We start from the raw sequence: 27,029 nt of genomic DNA, 5'->3' as shown, positions 1-27,029 counted from the left end.
AAGAGATTGTTTCTTGCCTGACTAAGCATATTAAGTTGAACAAAAAAAAAAAAAAAAAAAAAAAAAAGTGATGATATACAGCAACACATGAACTCGCAAAAATCAGAACATCAAGGTATCCTTATCGTTAATGAAACTGATTCAATAAACTTCAGTTGAAGTTATAGACCATAAATTCATGGTTTCTGGCCACTCTTACCTTCCAAATGACTCAGACTTTGGGCTGATTGAGCAAGCTAGAAAAAACAAGATTATGTTCCAGACGGATGGTATGATACTATGGAGTCTGCCAGAAGGCACAATAAGTTTATGGTTATAAAGATGCAACAAGATGACTTTTTGAAAACAGAAGCTCTTGGAAAAAGGCATAACAAAGAAGAATGTTGAAAGCAAAAATGTAAACTGTTGAAGATACAGAGATTATGAAAAAGGAAAACCCATTCACGATTTTCTACAAGTGTACATTGGATGAAGCCATCCCTTTCAAGGAACTGAATGTCAAACCCAATAAGGAGGATAGACCTAAGAGCTTGAAAAGTCCTAGAGTGCTGAACTTTCTAAAGAAAAGAGACATGCTATACCTTCTTCAAACACAACCCTCCAGTTCACCTTGCCTTCCTTAAAGGTATCAGAAGCTCAAAAAAAGTTAATGAGCTAGGTACGTTATCTGATTACGAGGAAGAAGATGAAGCATAAACAGTAGTTTGTTTGTGGTGACAGTGTTTTATGATTATCGAATTAGTGATGATGACTTTTTAATTGCTTTTTTATTGAGTATTACAGCTCTGATTCATACTATCTAATTCATTTTTTAAAAAAATGAGAACATCAACAAAAAGGAACTATACTTTTTTTTAAATTAAATTTATTATGTTCATCTTAGCTTTTTTTATGATCATTCTGCAACAACTAAGACAACCTTAACTATTCTGACAAAAAATTCCCAATATGCCAATCGCTCGGGTTTTTTAAAAATTTGTTATTGTGTACTTTTTACAGGGAAAAAAATCTCTTCTGCATGAAATCATAGTTTTGATAATGCAGTCATATCTTTACAGTAATTTATCATTTCAAAATAGGTAAACTAATTAGAAATATAATGGTGTAAGTCAATTATATAAACATTGCTGACCAAAACAATTAATATTAACAAAAATTGCCAAGCTCATGTAAATATTTAAAGGTTTTTTAACCCCCACGTGTATTAATTCATTAAATTAAATTTGAGTTTTTTATGAATGCAAACACAAAACACTGTTCTCAAAAATCAGAATAGACTGACTTACACCACTATAAATCTCAACCCTTCAATTAATGATGTTTATAAAAATAGTGTAAGGACCACTATGTTGTAAAACTTCACATTTCATCATCTAAAATGATGAAAATTACTGATTTCACTTAAATGAATGTACAGGTATTCTTTGAAGATTTTCCACTTGAACCAAATTTTTTTTTTTTTTTTTTTTTTGGCTTACTGACAAGATAGCTTTTATTTTCACAAAGAAAATAATACTTGCTAAGAACAAAATATGCTTACCTGGACAGACTGCAAACGATAAGTAGCAGCACCTGGAATGGCGGTGGTAGAATTTGGTGCTAATCCTGATGGTGCAACATTTACTACTTGAAATTGACCATTTTCAGTTTTTACTAATAATGCTCCTCTCACCATCCCAGGAGGAAGTGTAATAGTATTCTACAAAGAAAGAAGTTCTGTTATGAAACAATACAATGAAGGGGAAAAAAAAATTATAGCGCCTATAAGCAGTAACATGAATATAATTTTTAAATATGTATATAAAGAAAAAAAATACATCTATATTTTACAATATGATAATAACATACAGTAAAATACCAACGTAACACATATTATACAAAGGGTACTAGGAAAGTTTTGCAATATGACGCAACAATGAATCACAGGAAGCTGCTTGTTGCTGCATGTTGAGACATGTTCATACGTGCATAGTAGCCGCCGCGCCAAGTCGATGGGCTCAGTTATTCATTAGTAGTGAGAGTGTAAAGTGCTTGCGATGGCATCGTGGTCACGAAATGAGATAAGGACAGTTTTGCGGTATAATTTCGTGCGTGGTTTAACCATAGACCAGTGCTTAGAAGAAATGACTCTTGCACTAGATGATGATTGTCCACATCGTACAACGATATTCAGGTGGTATAGAGAATTCCAAAGGGGAAATTTCACTCTGGAGGATTCTGAGAGGCCGGGAAGGCCACGAACGTCAGTTACGGAGGAAAACGTTACTGCTGTGAGGAAAATGCTTGACGAAAACAGGCGAGTGACCTACCAACAGATAGAGGATACTTTGGGCCTAAATGCACCAGCAATTCGTTCGATTCTGCAAGATCATTTGCACGTGAAGAAACTTTGTTCTCTCTGGGTACCGCATCAACTGACTGACGAGCAGATGACACGACGTGTGACTTGGTGCCGGGAGATGTTAAAAAAGTTTGATAAGGGACAATCTCGGTATGTGAACAGCATCGTGACAGGTGACGAGACTTGGCTGTACTATTACGATCTGCCGACCAAGGCTCAAAACAAAGTTTGGGTCTTTGATGATGACGACACACCCGTAATTGTCAGAAAATCCCGATCTGTAAAGAAGAAAATGATAGCTGTATTTTTCAAATCGAGTGGAATTGTGGAACGTGTCGTTTTGGACATGCAGAAGACAGTCACAGCTAAGTGGTATACTGAACAATGCCTGCCTAAAGTCATTGGATCTATGAAGAACCTGCGGCCAAAGTCAAGAATGGACACCTGGTACCTCCATCACGATAATGCTGCAGCTCACAGCGCCAAAGCCTGCACCGAATATTTGACCACGACAGGACTGAAACTTCTCGAGCACCCTCCCTACAGTCCAGACCTTGCTCCCTGCGACTTCGCACTGTTCCTGCATGTGAAAATGAAGCTAAAAGGGAGGCGGTTTTCCAGTGATGAGGACCATCTACGGGCTTGGGACAACGAGTGTGCTTTACTCCCTAGTGAAACTTGGCAGAACTGGTTTAAAGATTGGTTTCGGAGGATGGAGAGGTGTATTGAATGTAGAGGAAATTACTTTGAAAAAATTAAATAAACAAAGCTGTATTGCAAAACTTTCCTAGTACCCTTTGTATGTAGGTAAGGTTTGTCTGGTAAATCCAAAGTCTGTAAAAATTAACAGAAATACAGTTTCCAAAATTCCAAGTATGTTATGAAAAAAAGAGCTGTACTATAAAATAAAAAGGTTTTAATGCTGTAATACTGCACTTGTTGTTTGAAGTAAAAGAATCTGAAATTTTGTTGTGTGCTGCATAGCAGCAGCACAAACTCTAACAAAAGTTTATTCAGCATCAAAAGAGCTCTTAAATGCCTTGGCAGGGAGGTCAGATGGTTCTTTACCGAATGTCTGATAATACATAGAAGGCTAATGGAAAGTGAGGGTAAAGAAAATCTCAACATACTGCTTTGCATTGGAAATATTTTAATTAATAGCAAAAACCATCAAACTAGGGTATCAGACCACCAGGTCATATGGATGAAGTCTGATAGAGAGCATGCTGTCTGTTATTTCCAATCTGTTAAAGCAAGAGTTTACTGTAAGTTACTCCTTGACTACTTTAAAATTCATTCAATATAAAGATTAAAAGCAAACACAGCTACAAAAACGTTATAACAAAATATTAAAAGTTTGGTCTTTGCAATATGTTATATCTTGGTCTCTGTTCAAATATATATATATTTTTAAACCTCTTTAAGGATTATCATAATTCATACTACCCTTCCTCCAGTCATCAACTGTAAAGATCAAAAAGTTGTTTGGGTTCATGCATTTCCATCAACGTATCACATATATTACATACTATACACTCAGTGATCACTGAATTATGATCACCTGACTAGTAATGGACTATGCTGCATAGCTCGCAGTACAGAGAGCCGAACAGCTTTGTACACTACAGCAATGGTAATCTCCATTTGGTCATGAAAGTAAAAGTGATAAAGTAGCAGTTATGGGATGCAGTAAAGACATCACAGAGTTTCAAAAGGGCATGATTGAGGGAGCTTGTGCATTGGGTGCCTCCATATTGGAAACAGCACATCTTGTTGGTTGCAAATTCACCTGAACTTAATCCAACTGAACACCTGTGGGATGTTTTGAAATGAGATGTATGGAAATGCAACTGTCATCTATGCCAACACGCTGGAAAGCCTTACAGGCAGCATGGCTGCAGATGTCTAGTCAATGCCTAGGCGAACAGCAGTTGTTATCCATGCAAACGGTGGCTCAACATGGTATTAGGTAACTGGTTGTAATTCAATGATCACTAAGTGTATATTAGTAGCTCGAAAGCATGTAAGGGAGTAAGCATACAGAGCCTCAGCCAAAAAAAAAAATTACCCACCTCATCTAAGTAACTCTACCTTAAACCCAATCTTACTAAACCTCTCTTAAATTATTCAAACTAACCAGTTCCACAACACCAAATGCAAGTTTATTCCAACAACCAATTACTTTAGGCTGAAAGTATATTTTTGAAAAAACTATCCTGCAACCAGCCTCTTCAAACTTAAATTTATGTCAATGTGTTGTCCGATGAGGCCTAAAGATGCCATCAGTATTTAGTTTACTCAATCCATTTAAAGGTTTAAACACTTCAAACATAACTAGTTTCAGAGTATCTTGTTGGTCTTCTCTACAGCTGTTCCAACAAATCCACATCTTCCTTGACAGAACCTCCACAGCTGTTCTAACAGCTGATGTGGGGATTCACTGAGTACACTGTTCAAAGAAGAACTACAAGGAATTAGTGCTTTTAATTGGAGACCATAAAAACAGAGTGCTAAGTGAATCTGTGTTAAGTGGTGGAGATTTATCCATAGGAAATAATGTAAATAATTTCAACTTAGTTGATGTGATCAGTTTTTTTAGATGATTTTACGGCACCATTTCTCTATATATAACATTAAATACAGCAGATAAAGAAACATTTAAACCATTAAATATAAATTAATGCAAGAAAACTGTTCTTATAATTACTGAAACTTCTATGTGCACTGTATTTACATTATTTAAAATAACAAGCTTGCAATACTGCTAATTTTCAGATTGCTCAGAGCAACTAACTGTAGCATAAATCTAGCGTTCCCCCAAACCCAGTATTTTTAGAATATTCAATTTAGTTTCCAACGACAAGTTTTTCCACTAGCTTTTCACTTTCTTCATGTTATTTGCATTAGCTGACTCACTTTAACTCTTAGAAGCCATTTTAGAAAAAAGGTGAAACTATCTGGTAAAATAAAATCAATCACTTCAACAAATGATGAAAGCACAACACATGGTCCCAACGGAGAGATATGCAAATCTATCCCCAATTCACAAAGGGGGTTCAAAGGATGACACACATAATTATAGACCTGTTAGTTTAACTTCTGTTCTGGAGAAAATAATGGAGTCACTGGTTAAAGAAGTGTTGCAGGATCACCTAGACAAGACTGCAGTAATAGTTCATACACAGCATGGGTTTATTAACGGGAAGTCTTGTCTGAACAATTTGACTGCATACTACGATGTCGTCAGAAAGGAATTGGTTGCAGCATCTGGAGATTAAGCACCTGCGAGGTGATCTGATTGAGGTGTATAAGGCCTTGAATGCTTTGAGCAGGCTCAATGCTGATGGGATTCTTCCGCTTGCTCAGAGTATTAGCATTAGTAGAGGCATATGATGCAAGAAAGCAAGCTTATGCAGCATCAGCCAAAAAAAAAAAAAAACCCTTCCACTTCACCCCTCCGTTCGTTCGAAATACCTGTCCAGCTGAGCCTTAAACTTGAGGGAGCATAGATTCAAATTTAGGAAACAAGGTTGTAGAATAGATGTGCAGACGTTTGCCTTTAGCCAGCGGGTAGTAGATTGCTGGAAAAGACTTCCATCTGTTGTTGTGGAAGTTGATAGCTTAAATAAATTTAAGGCTGAACAAGACAAACACATGGAGTTACCAGATGGGTGAAATAGGAAGGTTTTTTTTTTTTTTTTTTTGGCTGATGCTATATAAGCTTGCTCACATACATGTTTGAAATTTTGTGCACTTAATGGTCTTTTAAACTAAAGGATGGAAGAAAATAACAGAATATTATGTTGTTATCCCTAGGTTATGTCTAAAACTTTTTTCGCAAGTTTGAAAAGAATTTTTTTTTCTGAAAAATTTGACTTCAAATGTTTAATATTTTATTAAAACATAGCACATTAAGTACTGTAATCTACTGAGGAAAGATGAAATATGATTGCTTAAATACAATTACAAAAAAAAAAAAAAAAAAAAAAATTGAAGAAATATTGAAAATCATAATGGACTTGGCATTGAACTCAGATTCCATTAATAACAATAGTCCAAGAAGATCAGCATCCATTAATAACCTCAAAGATTTATTCAAAAATATTACCTCAAAGATTTATTCAAAGAGGTAACTACCATCGGGGGTAAAGGGAAGGAAGGGTTATTGCTTTCGTAAAGGCGACTACGATGGTCTGAGACAGTATTTAAATTCTATACATTGGGACCAACTGATGATGTTACCAAAAGCAAATTCAAAATGAGAATCATTCAAAGAACTTATCTTGGAAGCTATTAGGCTTTACATACCAACTTAGAAATATTAGCATTAGCATTAGTAGAGGCTTTTGATGCAAGAAAGCAAGCTTATGCAGCATCAGCCAAAAAAAAAAAAAAAAAAACCACTTCCACTTCACCCCTCTGTTCGTTCAAAATACCTGTCCAGCTGAGCCTTAAACTTATTTAGGCTATCAACCTCCACCACAAGGGATGGAAGTCTGTTCCACCAACCAACCACCCGCTGGCTAAAGGCAAATTTCCGCACGTCTATCCTACATCTGTCTTTCCTCAATTTGAATTTATGCCCTCTCAGGTGATTATTCTGAGCTAGAGGAAGAATCCCATCAGCATTGAGCATGCTTAAACCATTCAAGGCTTTATACACCTCTATCAGATCACCTCGCTGGTGCCTAGTCTCCAGACACTGTAATTTGCAAAACTTAAACAAAGGGGTGCTCTTTCTTCGTAAGAGCACCCCTTTGTTCCATTCACTAATCTTGTTGCCCTTCTCTGTACTCGTTCCAGCAGCTCTACATCCTTCTTGAAATGAGGCCTCCAGACCTGTATACAGTACTCTAGGTGTGGCCTGACCATCGCCTTATACAATGGAATAATCACCTCCTTATCCCTGCTGGAAAAATTCCTGTATATCATTGACAATACTCCATGAGCTACTCTTGCAGCCCGTCTGCACTGCTCAGAGAACTTCATATCTGCCTGCACAACCACCCCCAAGTCCCTTTCATTCTCTACCACTGTCAGTGTTGTACCACAGAGTTGATACGTTGCTCTGGGGTTGCTGTTTCCCATGTGTAGTACTTTACATTTGTCAATGTTAAACTTCATTTGCCACCTCTCAGCCCATCTGCTCAACCTTTCCAGATCCTGTTGCAGCAGCATAGTGTCAGTAGTGTCCTTGACAACCCTGCCAACCTTTGTATCGTCTGCAAACTTGGACATTAATCCCGATATACCATCATCAATATCATTTATAAATACAGAAAACAATAATGGACCCAACACTGAGCCCTGAGGGACTCCACTAATAACATCAGTCCACGATGAGCAGTGTCCATTGATTACCACTCTCTGTCTTCTCCCCCTCAACCACCCCTTTATCCATATCAGCAATTTGCCTCCAATGTCACACTGCTCCAATTTGTGTAGCAGTCTTCCATGTGCAACAGTATCAAAAGCCTTTCTAAGATCCAAGTATATAATATCAAAGTTATTCCCTGCATCCAGTTCTTTTGTGACTGCATCATAGTATCCAATCAAGTTGGTCAGGCATATTGTTCAAGGTTTAGGCCTAAATGGATGTCAGATGAACTAATGAGACATATGGCAGAGAAGAAAAATGCATGGGATACATATAAATTAACACATGGCACAGAGCCTATGATATATATAAGTTGATCTGTAACAAGTTACAAAGGAGGTTAGGGAGGCGAAGGCAGATTACGAGAAATCTTTGGCAAAGGATGCAAAGAAAAACAGCAAAGAGTTCTTTACTTATGTAAACTCTAGAAGGAAGGGGATGAATGAGATTGGTCCACTTGATATCGATGGTTCAACTGTTGATGATCCTGCTCAGGTAGCTAACAAATTAAATGAATATTTTGCATCGACATTCACACACGAGGAGTTATTCAGCGAAGGGGATTGCCAGATGTGTATTCAACTCTGGCAGTAAGCTAGATAATCTTGTAAAAACTGAGTAAAGTGGAGGAGAAATTGTTGAAGATAAACACAACAAAAAGGCACTTGGGGGCGGATGGAATCTATCCAGTTATATTAAAGGAGGCAGCAAAGGAAGTAAACAAACCCTTAGCCATAATTATGCTTCCTTGGACTCAGGGGAGATACCCATAGACTGGAGATGTGCAAATGTGACCCCAATTCACAAAGGAGGATCAAAGGCTAATACAAATAATTATAGACCTGTGAGTTTAACTTCTGTTCCAGGAAAATTAATGGAGACACTGGTTAAAGAAGCACTGCAGGATCATCTAGACAAGACTTCAGTTATAGCTCGGACACAGAATGGTTTTGTTAAGGGGAAGTCTTGCCTGACCAATCTGATTGGATACTATGATGCAGTCACAAAAGAACTGGATGCAGGGAATAACTTTGATATTATATAGTTGGATCTTAGAAAGGCTTTTGATACTGTTGCACATGGAAGACTGCTGCACAAATTGGAGCAGTGTGGCACTGGAGGCAAATTGCTGCTATGGATAAAGGGGTGGTTGAGGGGGAGAAGACAGAGAGAGAGAGTGGTAATCAATGGACACTGCTCATCGTGGACTAATGTTATTTGTGGAGTCCTTCATGGTTCACTGTTGGGTCCATTGTTTTCTGTATTTATAAATGATATTGATGATGGTATATCAAGCTTATGTCCAAGTTTGCAGACAATACGAAGGTTGGCAGGGTTGTTAAGGACACTACTGACGCTATGCTGCTGCAACAAGATCTGGAAAGGTTGAGCAGATGGGCTGAGAGGTGGCAAATGAAGTTTAACATTGACAAATGTAAAGTACTACATATGGGAAACAGCAACGTATCAACTCTGTGGTACTACACTGACAGTGGTAGAGAATGAAAAGGACCTGGGGATAATTGTGCAGACAGATATGAAGTTCTCTGAGTAGTGCAGATGGGCTGCAAGAGTAGCTCATGGTGTCTTGTCAATGACATACAGGAATTTTTCTAGCAGATTATTCCCTTGTATAAGGCAATGGTCGGACCACACCTCGAGTACTGTATACATTTCTGGAGGCCTCATTTCAATAAGGATGTAGAGATTCTGGAACGAGTATAGAGAAGGGTAATAAGATTAGTGAATGGAACAAAGGGTTGCTCTTACGAAGAAAGGCTTAAATTTTGCAAATAACAGTGTCTTGAGACTAGGCACCGGCGAGGTGATCTGATAGAGGTGTATAAAGCCCTGAATGGTTTGAGCATGCTGAATGCTGATGGGATTCTTTCTCTTGCTCAGAATAATCACCTGAGAGGGCATAAATTCAAATTGAAGAAAGACAGATGTAGGATAGATGTGCAGAAATTTGCCTTTAGCCAGTGGGTAGTTGGTTGGTGGAACAGACTTCCATCCCTTGTTGTGGAAGTTGATAGCCTAAATAAATTTAAGGCTCAGCTGGACAGGTATTTCGAGCGAATGGAGGGGTGAAGTGGAAGTTATTATTTTTTTTTTTTTTGGCTGATGCTGCATAAGCTTGCTTTCTTGCATCACGTGCCTCTACTAATGCTAACCACTCTGTCTCATGCCACTTAACCATCCCTCTATCCATAGCAGTATCCTTTCCTAATATCACACTGCTCCAATCTCTACCAACAGAAGTCGTTCATGTAGTAGTAGTATTGGTATTAACTAATGCAAGACAGCAAGCTTATATAGCATCAGCCAAAAAAAAAAAAAAACACTACACACTTCTCCATTTGATTCCTCCAAGAAATTGTCTAGTTCTTCCTTGAATTTATTCAAACCATCCACTTCCCTAACAATTGATGGAAACAAGCATCCACCCACTGGTTAAAGTCAAACTTCTACAGATCTATATTGTACCCTTTCTTTCTCAACTTAAATTTATGCAATCTCATATGTGTAGTCTAAGCAAAAGGAAGAATGCCATTCACATTAGTTTATACAATCCATTAAACACCTCAATCAGATCACCCTGCAGGTGCCTAGCCTTCTAGGTAAGAGCACCCCTTTGTTCCCTTAACCAATCTGGTTGCCTTCTCTGCAACCATTCAAGCAGATCTATATCCTCTCTAAAGTGAGGTCTCTAGACCTGTATACAATACTCAAGGTGCAGCATAACCATGGCCGTATACAAAATCACAACCTTTTCCCTGCTAGCAAAGTTTCTATACATCATTGACAATACCCCATGAGCTGTAATAGCAGCATATCTGCACTGCTCAGAGAAGCGCATACCTGACTGCACAATTATCCCCAAGTCTTTTTCATTTTCCACTACCCTGAGTATAGTACCACAAATTGATGTTATTCTGTGATTACTGCTAACATATGAAGTACCTTGCATTTGTCAATGTTAAACTTCAGTGGCCATTTTTCAGCCCACTGACCAATTTTCCTAGAACTTGTTGCAGGAACTCAGCCTGATTACTGTCATTAACCATCCTGTCAAGCTTCGTATCATCTGCAAACTTTGAAATTAAGCCTGACATACCTTCATCAATATCATTAATAAATATTGTAAACAATAATGGGCCCAGTACTGAACTCAGGGGGACTCAACTGATAACATTACTCCACGAAGAGCAGTGCCTGTTTATAACTACTCTGTCTTCTTCCACTTAACCATCCCTTTAGCAACAGCAGTAACTTGCCTTTAATGCCAAATTGCTTGAGTTTATATAGCAGACTTTGTTATGTGCAATAGTATCAAAAGCCTACCTGAAATCCAAGTATATGATATCAAAATTATTTTTTTGTATCCAGTTCCTAGGTCACTGCATCATAGCAACATATCAGATTGGTTAGACAAGACCACCCTAAAAAAATCCATGCTATGATTGCAGTATAATTGAGTTCCTGTCCAGATGATACTGCATTCCTTCTTAATGTGGAACAGTGTCAAATGGTTCACTGATATTAATTAAAAAATGTCAAAATTATTTGCATCTTTGCTTCTTAGCTAATTATACAAATCTCCCTTTAATAAATCTTGCTGTAATTGCTAAATAACTGCATTCTGTCGAGATGATCCTGTATTACTTCTTTACCCAGTACTCCATTATTTTCCCTAGAACAGAAATCAAACATACATGTGCATGTAATTGCAATGCATGGACTGTGTGGTACACCCACGGAAAAGACCTGGGATAATTGAGCAATCAATGAAGTTCTCTGAGCAGTGCAGATGAACTGCTGGGACAGCTTATGGGGTTTTGTCAATGATATATAGGACTTTTGCTAGCAGAGGTAAGGAGGTGATTATCCCCTTGTATAAGGCAATGGTGAGGCTACACCTCAAGTACTGCATACGGGTCTGGAGGCCTCATTGTAGGAAGGCTCTTACGATGTGGAGCTGCTAGAATGAGTACAGACAAGGGCAACGAAGTGATTTGAACATAGGGTTGCTGTTACCAAGATAAGCTTAAGTTCTCCAAATTGTAGCATCTGGAGACTAGGCACATGCAAAGTGATCTGATTGAGATGTATAAAGCCTTGCATGGTTTGAGCAAGCTCAATGCTAATGGGATTCTTCCTCTTGCCCAGATTCTGCACCTGAGGGGGGGGGGCATAAATTCAAATTGAGGAGAGACGGTTGTAGAATATATGGGAGGAAATTTGGCTTTAGCCAGTGGGTGGTTCATTGCCTGAACAAACTTCCATTTGTTGTTGTCGAAGTTGACAGCTTAAATAAATTCAGGGCTGAACTAGACAAACTTTTGGAGTGATTGGATGGGACTAGAACTTTTTTTTTTTTTTTTTTTTTTTGGCTGATGCTATATAAGCTTGCTTTCTTGTATCATATACCTCTACTAATGCTAATATAAAGGAATTTTGGTAGCAGGGATAAGGAGGTGATTTATCTCATTGTATAGGGCAAGGGTCAGACTGTATAAAAGTCTGGAGGGAGAAATGGTCAGACTAAACAGAAGTCTTTGTCTTTTGAAAGGGGGTAGCAAAGAAGAGCAACTACATTAGTGAGAGGGAAAAATGTACACTTAGCAAGAAAGGCTTCCACTCTGCAAATTGCAGCATCTGAAGACTAGGCACCTACGAGGAGATCTAAATGAGGTGTTTAAGGTTTTAAATTGATTGAGTAAGCTCAATGCTCATGGAACCCTTCCTCTTTTTCAGATTACACAAACAAGAGGAGTCATAAATTCAAACTGAGGAAAGATGGTTGCAGGATAGATGTGTGGTAATTTGCCTTCAGTCAGCAGATATTTGCCAATTGTTGGAACAGGCTTCTATGTGGGGTTGTGAAACTGGGTAGTCTGAATAAATTAGCATTAGTAGAGATATATTATGCAAGAAAGCAAGCTTATGCAGCATCAGCCAAAAAAAAAAAAAAAAAACCCACTCCCATTTCACTCCTCCATTCATTCCAAATACCTGTCCAGTTCAGCCTTAAATTTATTTAGGCTATCAACTTCCACAACAAAAGATGGAAGTCTGTTCCACCAACCAACTACCCGCTGGCTAAAGGCAAACTTCCACTATCTTTCCTCAATTTGAATTTATGCCCTCTCAGATGATTATTCTGAGCAAGAGAAAAAATCCCATCAGCATTGAGCATGCTCAAACCATTCAAGGCTTTATACACCTCAAACAGATCACCTCAGAGGTGCCTAATCTCCAGACACTAACTTCCAAAACTTAAGCCTTTCTTCATAAGAGCAACCAATTGTTCCATTCACTAATCTTGTTCCCGTTCTAAGTACTCATTCCAACAGCTCTACATACCTCTTAAAATGAGGCCTCCAGACCTGTACACAGTATTCAAGGTGTGACCTGACCATTGCCTTATACAAGGGGATAATCACCTCCTTTCTCTACTAGAAAAATGCCTGTATATCAGAAGTGGCCAACTTAATTTGTGATGCGATCTACTGTTTTTCTTCAAAATGTGCCGTGATCTACCTTCTCAAAAATTCCATTGCACATGGTTAAAAAAAGTTAATCAACACACATTGAAAAATGTTGTTTATAAATATTTAAAGTAAATGCAATTCGGAATTCTTATTTTAAGTTCATATGTTTTTACATTTTTAATTTATGCGAAGTTTGTGTCTTCATGTCATCTGCCCAGCTTTCAAAACAGAGATATACTGTGATAAGGCCAACCGTAAAGAATCTTCTATATGCAAGTCCGTAAAAGTAGAGCGATTCTTCGTCTCTGTTTCAAATTGAAAAAGGTCGATTTATATAGATATGTAGAACCAAAACAGGAATTCAATAGTTTACTGCATTTTTTTACATTTGGGTACTTTTCTCGGCAAACTTATTTCCAAAAGTCTTTTCCTGATGATCTGGCTTTTCGGAAGATATCATTTCGCAGTGTAATAATTCCATTTTGAAGTAATATTTTCTGTATGTGAAAAATCTCAGCAATTTTGTTTGTTTCGTATCTGTCGACATTAAATGGATAAGAAATATATTGAAAAATCTATTCAATTGTTTTAAAATCAGAGAGTCTGGTTTCAAAAGCATCCACAACTTTCTCACTATTAAATTGAAAAACAAGATATTTTTGCAAATGATCTTACATATTTTCAAAATGATCGAATTTTTTTTTTCTTTGAGATCCTTAGCCATTGCCAAAAATCAATATTTATATGCAGAAATACTACTAATCATTCACCCACATTTTTTTATTTTTATTTTTTCCTTGTAATTCCAAATTCAGATCACTTAATTTACGGGAAAAATCTGCCAAAAAAGCCACATCTAACAACCACTCCGTATCTTGTAGATGCTGTTAATCACCTTCCCTTTGATCAACAACTTTTTTTTAATTTCATTCGAAATCTCTGCAGAAACTTACTCCAACTCAGCCATTTCACATCTGTGTGTAATATCAAATCTGGTTTATTTTGATCGAGTTGCATTTTGAAAAGTCTTGTTTGAAGAGCTTATCCTCTGATGGAATTCGTGATTTTGAAAGCTATGTCCATAACACTTTTAGTATTTAATCTTTTACTGGCTAACAATTGTTGGTGGATGTTACAGTGGCACCTCAAAAAAAATCTGGGAATTCATCATCCTTCTGGCACAATGCGATGAATCCGTTAAGATACCTCGTTATTGCTTTAGTTCCATCTGTTATTGATAGTGGTAATTATTTTTTCAATAAAATTTTTGAATTCGTTAAATTTATCAAGACTCTAGTTCTTTCTTTTAACGAAACCATACCCAGCAGTTCTTCTCTAGTGGCAGAATGATCGAAAACCATATGAATAAAAACAAGCAATTGAGCTGAATCACTGATGCCTGCAGATTCATCCAGTTGTACAAAAAAGGACACACAACTAGTAATATGAGCATGCCATTGTTCACTCGCATTTTTACTCATTTTTTGATGCGTCGCATCACAGTATTTCGAGATAATTGCAGATCTTGAAGAGCACTTTTAATTTCATTTTTGTTCTTAAAATTTTCAAAAAGAGAATCTGTTATTTCTAAAAATGTGTCTTTGATGAATTGGCCATCAGAAAATGGTTTGAATTTTTTTGCAAGACAACATCTCACTTTTAAATGATGCTACAGTTACTGCTTTAGATTGTAAATTATGTGTCAAGAAGAAATGTTGTTGTGCAAATAATCTGGATTTAAGTTCTTTTAATTTGTTTTTTCTAAGGTCACTAAGGTTTTCATTAGGTGGAAAATCCTATTGATATTATTTAACATGGAGTGCGATGAAGTGCCTTTCTAAATTTCTTTTTTTGGGTATAGCCACGGAAGCATTGCAAATCAAACAACAACATTTTTCTTTTTTCATTACAATAAAGTATTCTAGTTCCCACTCTTGATGAAAATGATACGTTTTACTCTTTTTCGTAGCATTAATTTTAAATTAAAGGGTATTAAATTAACGTATAAGTATGTCCAGTCACTAATATTAAATAAGCTAAATAAGATTTCGATACACACAATGCTCTTCACAACGTAATTGTGTGAATTTTCACTAGACAAGCCTGGCGGCTGCGCAGTGATAAGAATAGTCACATAGTTCAACGGATCTGTAATAAGCCTATGTAGTGGGGACATAATTACCCCCCAGGTCCTTTTTGCTCTCTACCACACAGTTGACACGTTACTGCTTCCCATATGCAGTACTTGACATTTGTCAATGTTAAACTTCAGTTGCCACCTCTCAGCCCATCTGCTCAACTTTTCTAGATCCTATTGCAGCAGTGTACTGTCATTAACAACCCTGTCGACCTTTGTATCGTCTGCACTTGTACATTAAGCCTGATATACCATCATCAATATCACTGATGAATACAGAAAACAACAATGGACCCAACACTGAACCCTTGAGGACTCCACTAATAACATTAGTGAACAAAGAGCAGTGTCCATTGATTACCACTCTCTGTCTTCTCCCACTCAACCATCCCTTTATCCATAGCAGCCATTTGCCTCCAATGACACACTGCTCCAATTTGTGCAGCAGTCTTCCATGTGCAACGGTATCAAAAACCTTTCTAAGATCCAAATATATGATATCAAAATTATTCTTTGTATCTAGTTCCTTTGTGACTACATCATAGTATCCAATCAAATTGGTCAGACAAGACTTTCCCTTAACAAACCCTTGCTGTGTCCAAGCTATAACTGAAGTCTTATCTAGATGATCGTGTAATGCTTCTTTAACCAGCAGTGCCTCCATTCATTTTCCTGGAACAGAAGTTAATCTAAAAAAAAAAAAAGAAGTAAACTGCAGCCATTATCAACCCACTGCAGGATGGAAGCCTCTTCAACAATTCATGCTAAGGGAAATAGACCATATCTGCCACGCTGGTCCAGTGCGGGTTGGCAGTATTTAACGGTCAGGGGCTTGAACCCTGGTCTACTCAAAGAGCATGTGCTACTGCACTCCCGCTCCAGACCACTCAGCTACGGTTACACCCTAACAGGTCTGTAATTATCTGTCTCCCACCCTTGGATTGGGGTCCCATCTTCGCTGAGACGTTGAGTCAAAATGTAAAAAAGGCACCTTGGGTGGATGACATCTATCTGATTATATTAAAGGAGGCAGCAAAAGAGACAAGCTAACCTTAGCCATGATTGTGGGTGCATCCTTGGAAAAATCATAGAAGGTCCATGTGAACTAGAGATGTGCAAGGGCAAATATATCCCTGATTCACAGAGGGAGTGGAGAGATCAAATAGTGATATGAGTAATTACTGACCTATTAGCTTGACTCTTCCTCTACAGAAAATAATGGAGTTAAGAAGTAATGCAGGACCATCAGACAAGGCCACTATATTGGAATCACAGCATGGATTTCTTGAGGAGCATTCTTGTCTGACTAATCTCACTGGATACTATGACACAGTAACGAAGGAACTGGATGCAAAAAATAATTTCGACATCATATATACTTTGATTTCAGGAAAGCTTTTGATACTTTTGCACACAAAAGGCTGCTATACAAATTAGAGAAGTGTGAAACTTTAAGGGAAATTCTAAGGAAACTTTAAGTTCAACATTAAGGGAAATGTTGAAGCAATGGATAAATGGTTGTTTGAATGATAAAAGACAAAGTTGTTGTCAATGAGCAATGCTCTTCTTGGACTAATATTGGCAGGATCCTCCAGGATTCAGTTGTTTGTTTTTGATATTTATTAATGATATTGATGATGGCATATCAGGCTTAATGTCTAAGTTGCAGAGATGATACAAAGATTGACTGTGGTTAATAACAGTAATCAGGATATGCTAGTGCAACAAGACCTAGACAAATTGGGCAGATGGACTGAGAAGAGGGAACTGAATTTTAATATTGAAAAGGTACATCTGGTGCATAATAACCAGATGATACCACACTCAGGGAAGTGGAGAATGAAAAAAAGACTTGAGGGTAACTGTGTAGTCAGATATGAAGTTCTCTGAGCAGACAGGTTGCCATGACAGTTCATGGAGTTTTAGTATTAGTAATGGCCGCATGGTGCAAGAAAGTCTATGGCTTATGCTGCACCAGCCAAAAAAAAAAAAACACGAATAAAACATTGATAAAAAAAAAATAATTAATAAAAGAAAAGGAAATTAAACCTATCATCCTATGTGCTTCCCTCACCCGAAGGTACTATCCAGATGACCTTTGAATTTCCCCAAACTGTCAGCCTCTACCACCCATGTAGGCAACTTATTCCCAGTAATTTATAACTCACTGGCTAAAATAAAACTTCCTGCAGTCCACTCTAAACATTTCCCCTTGCAACTTGAATTTATGTCCCTTAGTTCTAGCATCATTTATAATCTTGAAATTTTCGTCCTCATTCATTTTACTGATGCCTCTCAGAGCCTTAAATACACCACAATCAAATCTCCTCTAAGGCGTCTAGTTTCCAAACTCTGCAACCCACATATTCGAAGTCTTTCTTCATAAGGACGCCCTTTTGCCTATCTCACCAGGTGAGTTACCCTGGTGAGATTATTATTACCCTAATAATAATTGTTCTATAATGTCCCCAACTTTTTCCTTGGCAGACATATCTTGGTGCTAGTTCATAATTTTCTCTGTTTCCCTGACAACAGAATTACCAAAAGCAACTTTCTGAGTTACCAGTGCATTCTGCTGATTGTAAACTCACTGTACAACCAGATGCAAAAGTTAAGGTAGGCAGCTAAGCACTTGACAAGTCCCTAAAAAGTCTTTGACTAAAAGTACAAAGAAAAGTACAGGCGGGCCTTGATTAACGCGATTAATTCATCCTGCGAGCGCATCGCGCAAAACGGAAACGCATTAATCGAATATCATAACCAATAGGAAAAATTATAATTGGTCCTTGACCTTCTGGAATGTCCATAAAGAATTTTAAAAATACCTTTTAAATAACTTTTTAACTGTATATAATGTATTTTTAAATGCAAGACTGCATTGAGTTTATTAGCAGGAGACAAACACGTCTTCTTCTGGTGGTTGATGGAACACACCGAGGTGGGCAGCAGGCAAACATTTGTTTATTGACTGTTAACGCGATTTTCAAATCTTTTTCAACTATCGCATTTAAAAAAAAAAAAAAAAAAAAAGATCGCGTTAACTGGAAATTTGCATCATGTAAAGTGAAAAGTGGTACCATTTTTCAAATAGCGTTAACTGAATATCGTGTTATGCGAGGCCTAGCTGTAGTAAAGAAATCTTTGTTCATGTTAACAAATTACGTAACTATTGATGATTCTGTATCCTTAGTATGTATTAGTACTGGCAAATGATGGAAGGAAACAAGCTTATACAGCATTAGCCAAAAAAAAAAAAAAAAAAAAGCCTTCCCACATCACCTGTCAATTCCATATAATAAATTGTGTAGTTGTCCCTTAAATTTATTTAAACTTTCAACTACTTATATACATCCACAATACCAGATGGAAGTTTGTTACAACAATCAACTACCTGTTGGCTAAAAGCCAAAAGATGAAGGAAACCTTAGACCGTGAAGATTTTAAAGATAGGAATAACAGACATGTATCTAATACTAATTGGGATTAAAAGGATTTTATGATAACAGAAAAGAAGTTGAAAGAGAAACTATTGCAGCTAAAAGTGAATAAGGCATGGAGCTGATGGATTCTATCCAATTACATTAAATCGTCACTCGCATATTCAATTTTAACCAGAACACTCATGTCGCATCTGTGAGTTGTAATAATAAAGTTTTATCATATTTCAACAAGGTCTCCAAGTTGAAATCCAAAAGCAACAGGAAAGCCTGTATTTTTGTCAGCTGTTTGTCTTTAGCCAGCAAATCAAAGCTCTATGCCAAGAGTAGACACTTGCTACTCATATTTCAGACACAAAGAATGGAATGAGAGGTTCCTAGAAAGGTAGATGCTTTTGCTCTGTTAAATTCTGAACAAAAGTTTGATGTCTTGCAATTCATAGTATATCCAAATGAAAACAATAAATACTGTACAACTAGTTAGAGAATATTGGTGGGTGAAGGTACACAGGAGAATTTCATTTATTTACAAATAAAAAAAAATAAAAAAAAAAACAACTTTGGAACCCATCAGATACCATGTTAGTACTGGAAGGTTAAATGATGTAGCAAAAGAGGTAATCATATCTTTAGCTATAATGCTGAGAGTATCCATAGATTCAGGTGAAGTTCCTAGAGGTCACTGATGAGTAAATGAATCTTGTATTCAAAACAGTTAGTTCAAAAGGTGTAGTGGGTAACCACAGACCTGTTGTTGTTTGTTTCATTTATTGGTGCAAGGGCTACTAAGGCCATAATGCCACCCCTATTACAATATTAGTTTGCAGGCTTGATCATGGACCTGAAAGTGTGATTTCTGTGCCAAGGAAAATAATGGAGTCAACAGTCCAACGTGAGATCATCTTGATAGGAATTAAGATATAAAGACATTCACAGCATGGATTCGTTTAAGGGAAATCAAGCCTGACCAACCTGCTATTATAAGGATGCAACAAAGGACCTTGGTGTAAAGAATAATTTTGGTATTATACATAGACTGCAGTAGCCCCTATGATACATTAAATTTTTTTTCATGTTGCAGTAAGTTTATGGTATGATGATACTTGTGCATGTCAACACTGTATGTGCACAAGCATCAACTGGTAACAGCATATACTCCAAAATAAATTATATGAAGAAAAACTTTAGAATAATTATAGGAATCTGACAAACTATCAAAAACATTTGCACACTTTATATTAAATGGGGAAACTAGACAACTGCCATCTGACAGGCAATGGCTGTTCGGAAAGCCAGATATGGGTGAGTTTACCTTTCCAGATATTGACTGGAACTTGTGGATTGGTCACTCTCACATTGGCAAGACTTTTGTGGATTTACTGGATGACTTTTCTACAGCACCATGTCAGAGAGGCACCAAGAGAGGGTAATACTCTTTATCTGATTGTCAGCTGTGGTATTTTATGCATTAAGAATCTGCTGATAAAAGAACTAATAGGTGACAGTGATCACAGCGTATTGAGGTGGAATTTACATGAGGGAGTAACTACCATCAGGGGTAAAGGGAAGGTTTTTACCGTTCCATAAAGGTGACTACATGGTCTCACACAGTTTTTAAATTCTATACAGTGAGCCCAACTGATGTTCTTACCATCAGCAAATTTTAAATGGGAAGCATTCAAGGAATTAATCAAAAAAGCTACCAGGCTTTTCATACAAAATAAGAAATAAGTCTTCAAGGTATAGGCCTAAATGGATGTCACAAAAACTGATGAGACTTGTGGTGGAAATAAAAATGCATGGGATGCATATAAATTATCAGGCAACACAGAAGCCTACAGTAGATATAAACTAGTTTGTAATGGAGTCAAAAAGGAACTAGGCAAGCTAAGACAGATTATTATATGAAATTTTTGGAAAAGGATACAAAGAAAAATAGCAAAGACTTTTTTTACTTATGCAAACACTAGAAGAAAGGGATTGAATCACATTGGTCCACTTGATATTATGGTTCAATTGTTGATGATCCTGCTAGGATTGCTGACAAACTGAATAAGTATTTTGTATCTACATTCACACATTAGGAATTCTTTTCAGAAGTGGATGCCAGAAGTTTATCAAACTCCAACAGGAGCTAAATGATCTTGGGATAACTGAGAAAAAAACAGAAGAGAAACTGTTGAAGTTAAACATAAGAAAGGCACCTGGGGAGTGGATAGGATCTATCCAGTTATATTAAGGGAGGCAGCTAAGTAGGTAAGCAAACCATTAGCCATAATTATGAGAACATCTTTAAATTTGGGGAAGGTTCTGTGGACTGGATATATCAGATATATGGAAGTCTGCCCTCCACATATCTATTCTGCAACCATCAGAACAGATATGTAGAAGATATATGTGACAGTTACATTAGAAGTCAGATCACATATCTCTGTTAATCCCTAACAGAGATATGTGATCTTGTCTAGAAATCTGAGTATCGTTGAAGAAAAGTATAGGAGCAGACAAATCCTCCTTGCAAGATATGACAGGACTCAGTTTCAGAAGGAGTGAAATCAACTAAGTTATCTTGGCCCCACTGGAGAATTATCTGAAGATCACCATTTAAGGAATTTGCAGGGGGTATTTCAGAAGTTGAACCTGTTCACAGAGGGAAAGGTTTCTCAAGCTGGAAGGTCGGATGTAATGTGCTATCATCAGCAAAGACATAGATAGGATTTCCCATCAGTGGAAGAAGGTCATTAACAGAGGAAAAGAGTGGGAGAACGAGCTGAATTATGGAGAACACAGCATTAGTGAAGAAGTTAGAAGGCAGAAAGCCATCTCCCATCACCCGCAGTGAGTATTCAGAGAGAAAACTGGATACCCAATTACAAAAACAGTTGGTAAACCATAAGATGGAAGATTATTAAGAAGACCTTTATGCCAAACAAGATCAAAAACCTTTGAAATATTAAGAGCAACTGCTTGAGTTTCGCCAAAGGTTTTCAGTGAATTTGTCCACAGATGGGTAACATAAGCCAGAATATCACCAGTAGATTGATACTGATGGAAGGTATCTAGAGTTGACATTTGATGGTGACTCCATTACTTTAGAAAGAGTAGAGTAAGTGGAATGGAACAATAGTTGGATGGGAGGGTTTTGGCGCATTATAGGAACTGGCTGGAAATAAGAGCAAAGTTCTAAGCAGTAGTGAAAACAATAGTGGAACAAGGAAGTGTAGAAAAGACAACACAGGACAGAAGTAAGCTTCCTTCTATAATAGTTTGAAAAACTCCTATAATAGTTTGAAGAGCACAAGTTTTGATAACAAGTGGAGAAATGCCATTGGGACATGGACACGAGAATGGAAGAAGGTGGTTTACCACGATGATCAATACACAAGTTAGAAGAAAATTCTTTGCTTAGAAGTAGGATGCCAGCAGATCACCTTAATCTTTAGCTGAGGTGGTAATCATCTGGTTTTGACACAGGTGGTAGTAGATTTGGGTAAAAGTTGTGGCCAATATCTTTGGCAAGAAACCAGATGATTGACTACCATTTGGGCAGGTTAATAACTACTTTACAACTGTTCCGAGCTTTGGTGTAGGTAAAATTTGGCTGGAAGCCAATTTTGATAAGCAACATTCACATCTTGAACAGCTTTAGCACATCTAAACCTGTATTTAGATGGGGGGAGGGATAAGGAGGTGATTATTCCCTTGTATAAGGCAATGGTTAGGCCACATCTTGAGTACTGTATACAGGTCTGGAGGCCTCATTTCAAGAAGGATGTAGAGCTGCTGGAACGGGTACAGAGAAGGGCAACAAGATTAGTAAATGGAACAAAGGGTTGCTCTTACGAAGAAAGGCTTAAGTTTTGCAAATTACAGAGTCTGGAGACTAGGCACCGGCGAGGTGATCTGATAGAGGTGTATAAGGCCTTGAATGGTTTGAGCATGCTCAATGCCAATGGGATTCTTCATCTTTCTCAGAATAATCACCTCAGAGGGCATAAATTCAAATTGAGGAAGGACGGATGTCGGATAGATGTGCGGAAATTTGCCTTTGGCCAGCGGGTGGTTGGTTGGTGGAACCGACTTCCATCACTTGTTGTTGAAGTTGATAGCCTAAACAAATTTAAAGCTCAACTGGACAGGTATTTCGAACGAACGGAGGGGTGAAATGGGAGTGGGTTTTTTTTTTTTTTTTTTTTTTTTTTTTTTGGCTGATGCTGAATAAGCTTGCTTTCTTGCATCGTATGCCTCTACTAATGCTAATAATGCTAATGCTATTTAAATCTTGACTTTGTTAAAATCCCCACAAGAATAAATTCACTGACATGATCTGAGCAAATGTTGACTAGGAAGATTTTAAACAGTAATCTGACCAAGGAAAGGAAGAAAAGAGCTCTCACAGCTCATCCCATTTTGCATTTTTGTATTGCCAAACAACACAAGGTTGGAAAAGGCCACAAGAAAAAGGCTCAACTGGAGAAAAAACTATAACAAAGTTGTTATCTGAGGTGTACCTTGATCATGTATTTGGAAGGGTGGGACATGAAAAAAGACCAACAGTGTTGCCGTGTATTCTATTCTGGTAGGTAAATAAATAATCTGTGGTAGATCAATAGTAGGCGCCTCCATAGACAGGTGGGAAGGAGCAGCAGTGCATAGCACACGTTTCTTGATTAGACCGGGGTTCGAGCCTGTCACCACCAAATACGGAGGATGCAGAAAGGTCACGGAATGGCTACCGCATATTCCCGTAGCAATATGGCCTTAGTTGCTAATGCTCCTAAAAACCAAAATAAACAAACAGATCAATAGTAAATGCAAAAGCCTTAGCATATTGCTTTTGCATTCGTAAAGGTGACTACAGAGGTCTGAGACAGTATTAAAATTCTATACTGTGGGACCAACTGATGATGCTACCAACAGGAAATTCAAAATGGGAAGCAGTCAAAGAATTAATCTTGGAAGCTACTAGGCTTTACATATCAACTAAGAACTATTGTTCAAGGTTTAGGCCTAAATGGATATCAGAGGAGGCCTCATTTCAAGAAGGATGTAGAGCTGCTGGAACGAGTACAGAGAAGGGCAACAAGATTAGTGAATGGAACAAAGGGGTGCTCTTACGAAGAAAGGCTTAAGTTTTGCAAATTACAGTGTCTGGAGACTAGGCACCAGCAAGGTGATCTGATAGAGGTGTATAAAGCCTTGAATGGTTTGAGCATGCTAAATGCTGATGGGACTCTTGCTTAGAATAATCACCTGAGAGGGCATAAATTCAAATTGAGGAAAGACAGATGTAGGATAGACGTGCGGAAATTTACCTTTAGCCAGCGGGTGGTTGGTTGGTGGAACAGACTTCCATCCCTTGTTGTGGAAGTTGATAGCCTAAATAAGTTTAAGGCTCAGCTGTTCAGATATTTCGAACGAACAGAGGGTTGAAGTGGAAGTGGTTATTTTTTATTTATTTATTATTTATTTTTTTGGCTGATGCTGCATAAGCTTGCTTTCTTGCATCAAATGCCTCTACTAATGCTAATGAGGCATGGGATAAAATGGGTGACATAGAAGCCTACGATAGATATAAGCTGGTCTGTAACCAAGTCACAAAGGAGGTTTGTTTGTTTGTTTGTTTGTTTAGATTTTATTGGCGCATTAGCATCTAAGGCTATAATGCGCCAAGACCAGGTAATATATAAAAATTTAAAAATTTATCCTTTCAGTGACCTAAGTAATTAGGTCACCATGTCCAGATATATAATAAAAGCTTATCAATAAAAGAAATAACAATAACGAATAAATTTTAAATATGTGTAAAAACCTTTATTGATTTAAAAAAGCTAAAAACAGCAGACACATTGTCATTGTCAGATAAAATCTGACTGAGTGTATACGGCTCAGTCAGATGGTTAAAAGCGGTAAAACGGATATTGCTAAAATCTGGACATTCAATTAAAAGGTGTCTGATCGATACAATTGTGCCACAGGACACACACATAGGAGGGTCATCAGCCCTCACACAAAGGAGGTTAGGCAAGCAAAGGCAGATTACAAGAAATCTTTGGCAAAGGAATGCAAAGAAAAAGAGCAAAGAGTTCTTTACCTATGTAAACTCTAGAAGGAAAGGGATGAATTAGATGGGTCCACTGGATATCAATGGTTCAACTGTTGATGATCCTGCTCAAGTGGCTAACAAACTAAATGAGTATTTTGCATCTACATTCACACATTAGGAATTATTCATGGAGAGGAATGCCAGAGGTGAACTAAACTCTGGCAGTGAGCTAGATGATTTTGTAATAACTGAGAGGAAAGTGGAGGAGAAATTGTTGAAGGTAAACATAAGAAAGGCAACTGGGGTGGAGCAGACCTATCCAGTTATATTAAAGGAGGCAGCAAAGGAAGTAAGCAAACCCTTAGCCATAATTATGAGAGCTTCTTTGGAATCAGGGGAGGCACCAATGGACTGGAGATGTGCAAATGTGACCCCAATTCACAAAGGAGGATCAAAGGGTGACAAGTAATTACAGACCTGTTAGTTTAACTTCTGTTCTAAGGAAATTAATGGAGGAACTGGTTAAAGAAGCACTGCAGTATCATCTAGACAAGACTTCAGTTATAGCTCGGACACAGCACGGGTTTGTTAAGGGGAAGTCTTGTCTGACCAATTTGATTGGATACTATGATGTGGTCACAAAGCAACTGGATGCATGGAATAACTTTGATATCATATATCTGGATCTTAGAAAGGCTTCTGATACTGTTGCACATGGAAGACTGCTGCACAAATTGGAGCAGTGCATGATTGGAGGCAAATTGCTGCTTTGGATAAAGGGATGGTTGAGTGGAAGAAGACAGAGAGGTAATCAATAGACACTGGTCTTAGTGGACTAATGTTATTAGTGGAGTCTCTCGGGATTCAGTGTGGGGTCCATCGTTTTCTATATTTATAAATGACACTGATGATGGTATATCAGGCTTAATGTCCAAGTTTGCAGATAATACAAAGGCTGGCAGAGTTGTTAATAACACTAATGACAGTATGCTGCTGCAATAGGATCTAGAAAAGTTGAGCAGATGGGCTGAGATGTGGCAAATGAAGTTTAACATTGACAAATGTAAAGTACTTCAAATGGGAAGCAGTAACCCCAGAGTAATGTATCAACTCTGTGGTACTACACTGACATTGGTAAAGAATGAAAAGGGCCTGGGATAATAGTGCAGGCAAGTTTTCTGAGCAGCGCAGACGGCCTGCAAGAGTAGCTCATGGTGTCATGTCAATGATATACAAGAATTTTTCTAGCAGGGATAAGAAGGTGATTATCCCCTTGTATAAGGCGATGGTCAGGCCATACCTTGAGTACTGTATACAGGTCTGGAGGCCTCATTTTAAGAAGGATGTAGAACTGTTGGAACTAGTACAGAGAAGGGCAACAAGATTAGTGAATGGGACAAAGGGTTGCTCTTACAAAGAAAAGCTTAAGTTTTGGAGACTAGGCATCTGCGAGGTGATCTGATTGTGGTGTATAAAGCCTTGATTGGTTTGAGCATGCTCAATGCTGATGGGATTCTTCCTCTTGCTCGAATAATCACCTGAGAGGGCATATATTCAAATTGAGGAAAGACAGTTGTAGGATAGATGTGCGGAAGTTTGCCTTTAGCCAGCGGATGGTTGATTGGTGGAACAGACTTCTATCTTTTGTTGTGGAAGTTGATTGCCTAAATAAATTTAAGGCTGAGCTGGACAGGTATTTGGAACGAATGAAGGGGTGAAATTGGAGGGTTTTTTTTTTTTTGGCTGATGCTGCATAAGCTTGCTTTCCTGCATTGTGTGCCTCTACTAATGCTAATACTGACCAGCGGGGTGCACGTGGCTAGAAAACAGAAGCCAGCTGGAGTTGTTAACATTAAAACCATCAAGGAAATTTACCCCGTTGTTAGGAAAGTTGTTCTGAAGAAAATCGTTGTTGGTCGGACATTAACCACTGCATTCTTATAGCAGATTGCTGCGCTTGGTTGTATACAGTGGCTGTGCATTTCAGAATGTCTTAGAAGGTTAGTTTTTGGAATAATTGAGGGTTTTTTTTATTTTTTTTTATTTAGTAAACTAAACTTTAGTTATTATATAGTTTCAATTTATACAGTCATGTAGGTTAGTTTATTTATGTATTTATAAAGCTACAGCTTAATATTTAGGCCTTTGTTATCAATATTTTGGCTGGAACTTTGTAATTAACTTCACTAGTGAAAA

General features: G+C 37.7%; 1 protein-coding gene across 1 annotated transcript in view; it reads right to left on the bottom strand.

The window, feature by feature from the left end:
• The window catches only part of LOC150082442 (transcription initiation factor TFIID subunit 4B-like), a 341,032-nt gene that overhangs the window by 216,478 nt on the left and 97,525 nt on the right, over positions 1-27,029 (bottom strand). The window contains exon 2 of the mRNA XM_090377748.1: positions 1,541-1,699. Coding sequence (XP_090233874.1) covers positions 1,541-1,699 — 159 coding nt within the window. The remainder of the gene's footprint in view (positions 1-1,540; positions 1,700-27,029) is intronic.

This window comes from Mastigoproctus giganteus, chromosome 7 (assembly GCF_048544385.1).
Source record: "Mastigoproctus giganteus isolate SK-2022 chromosome 7, ASM4854438v1, whole genome shotgun sequence".
In the NCBI taxonomy this organism is placed as follows: Eukaryota; Metazoa; Arthropoda; class Arachnida; order Uropygi; family Thelyphonidae; genus Mastigoproctus; species Mastigoproctus giganteus.
This window is presented reverse-complemented; position numbering and strand designations above follow the sequence as displayed.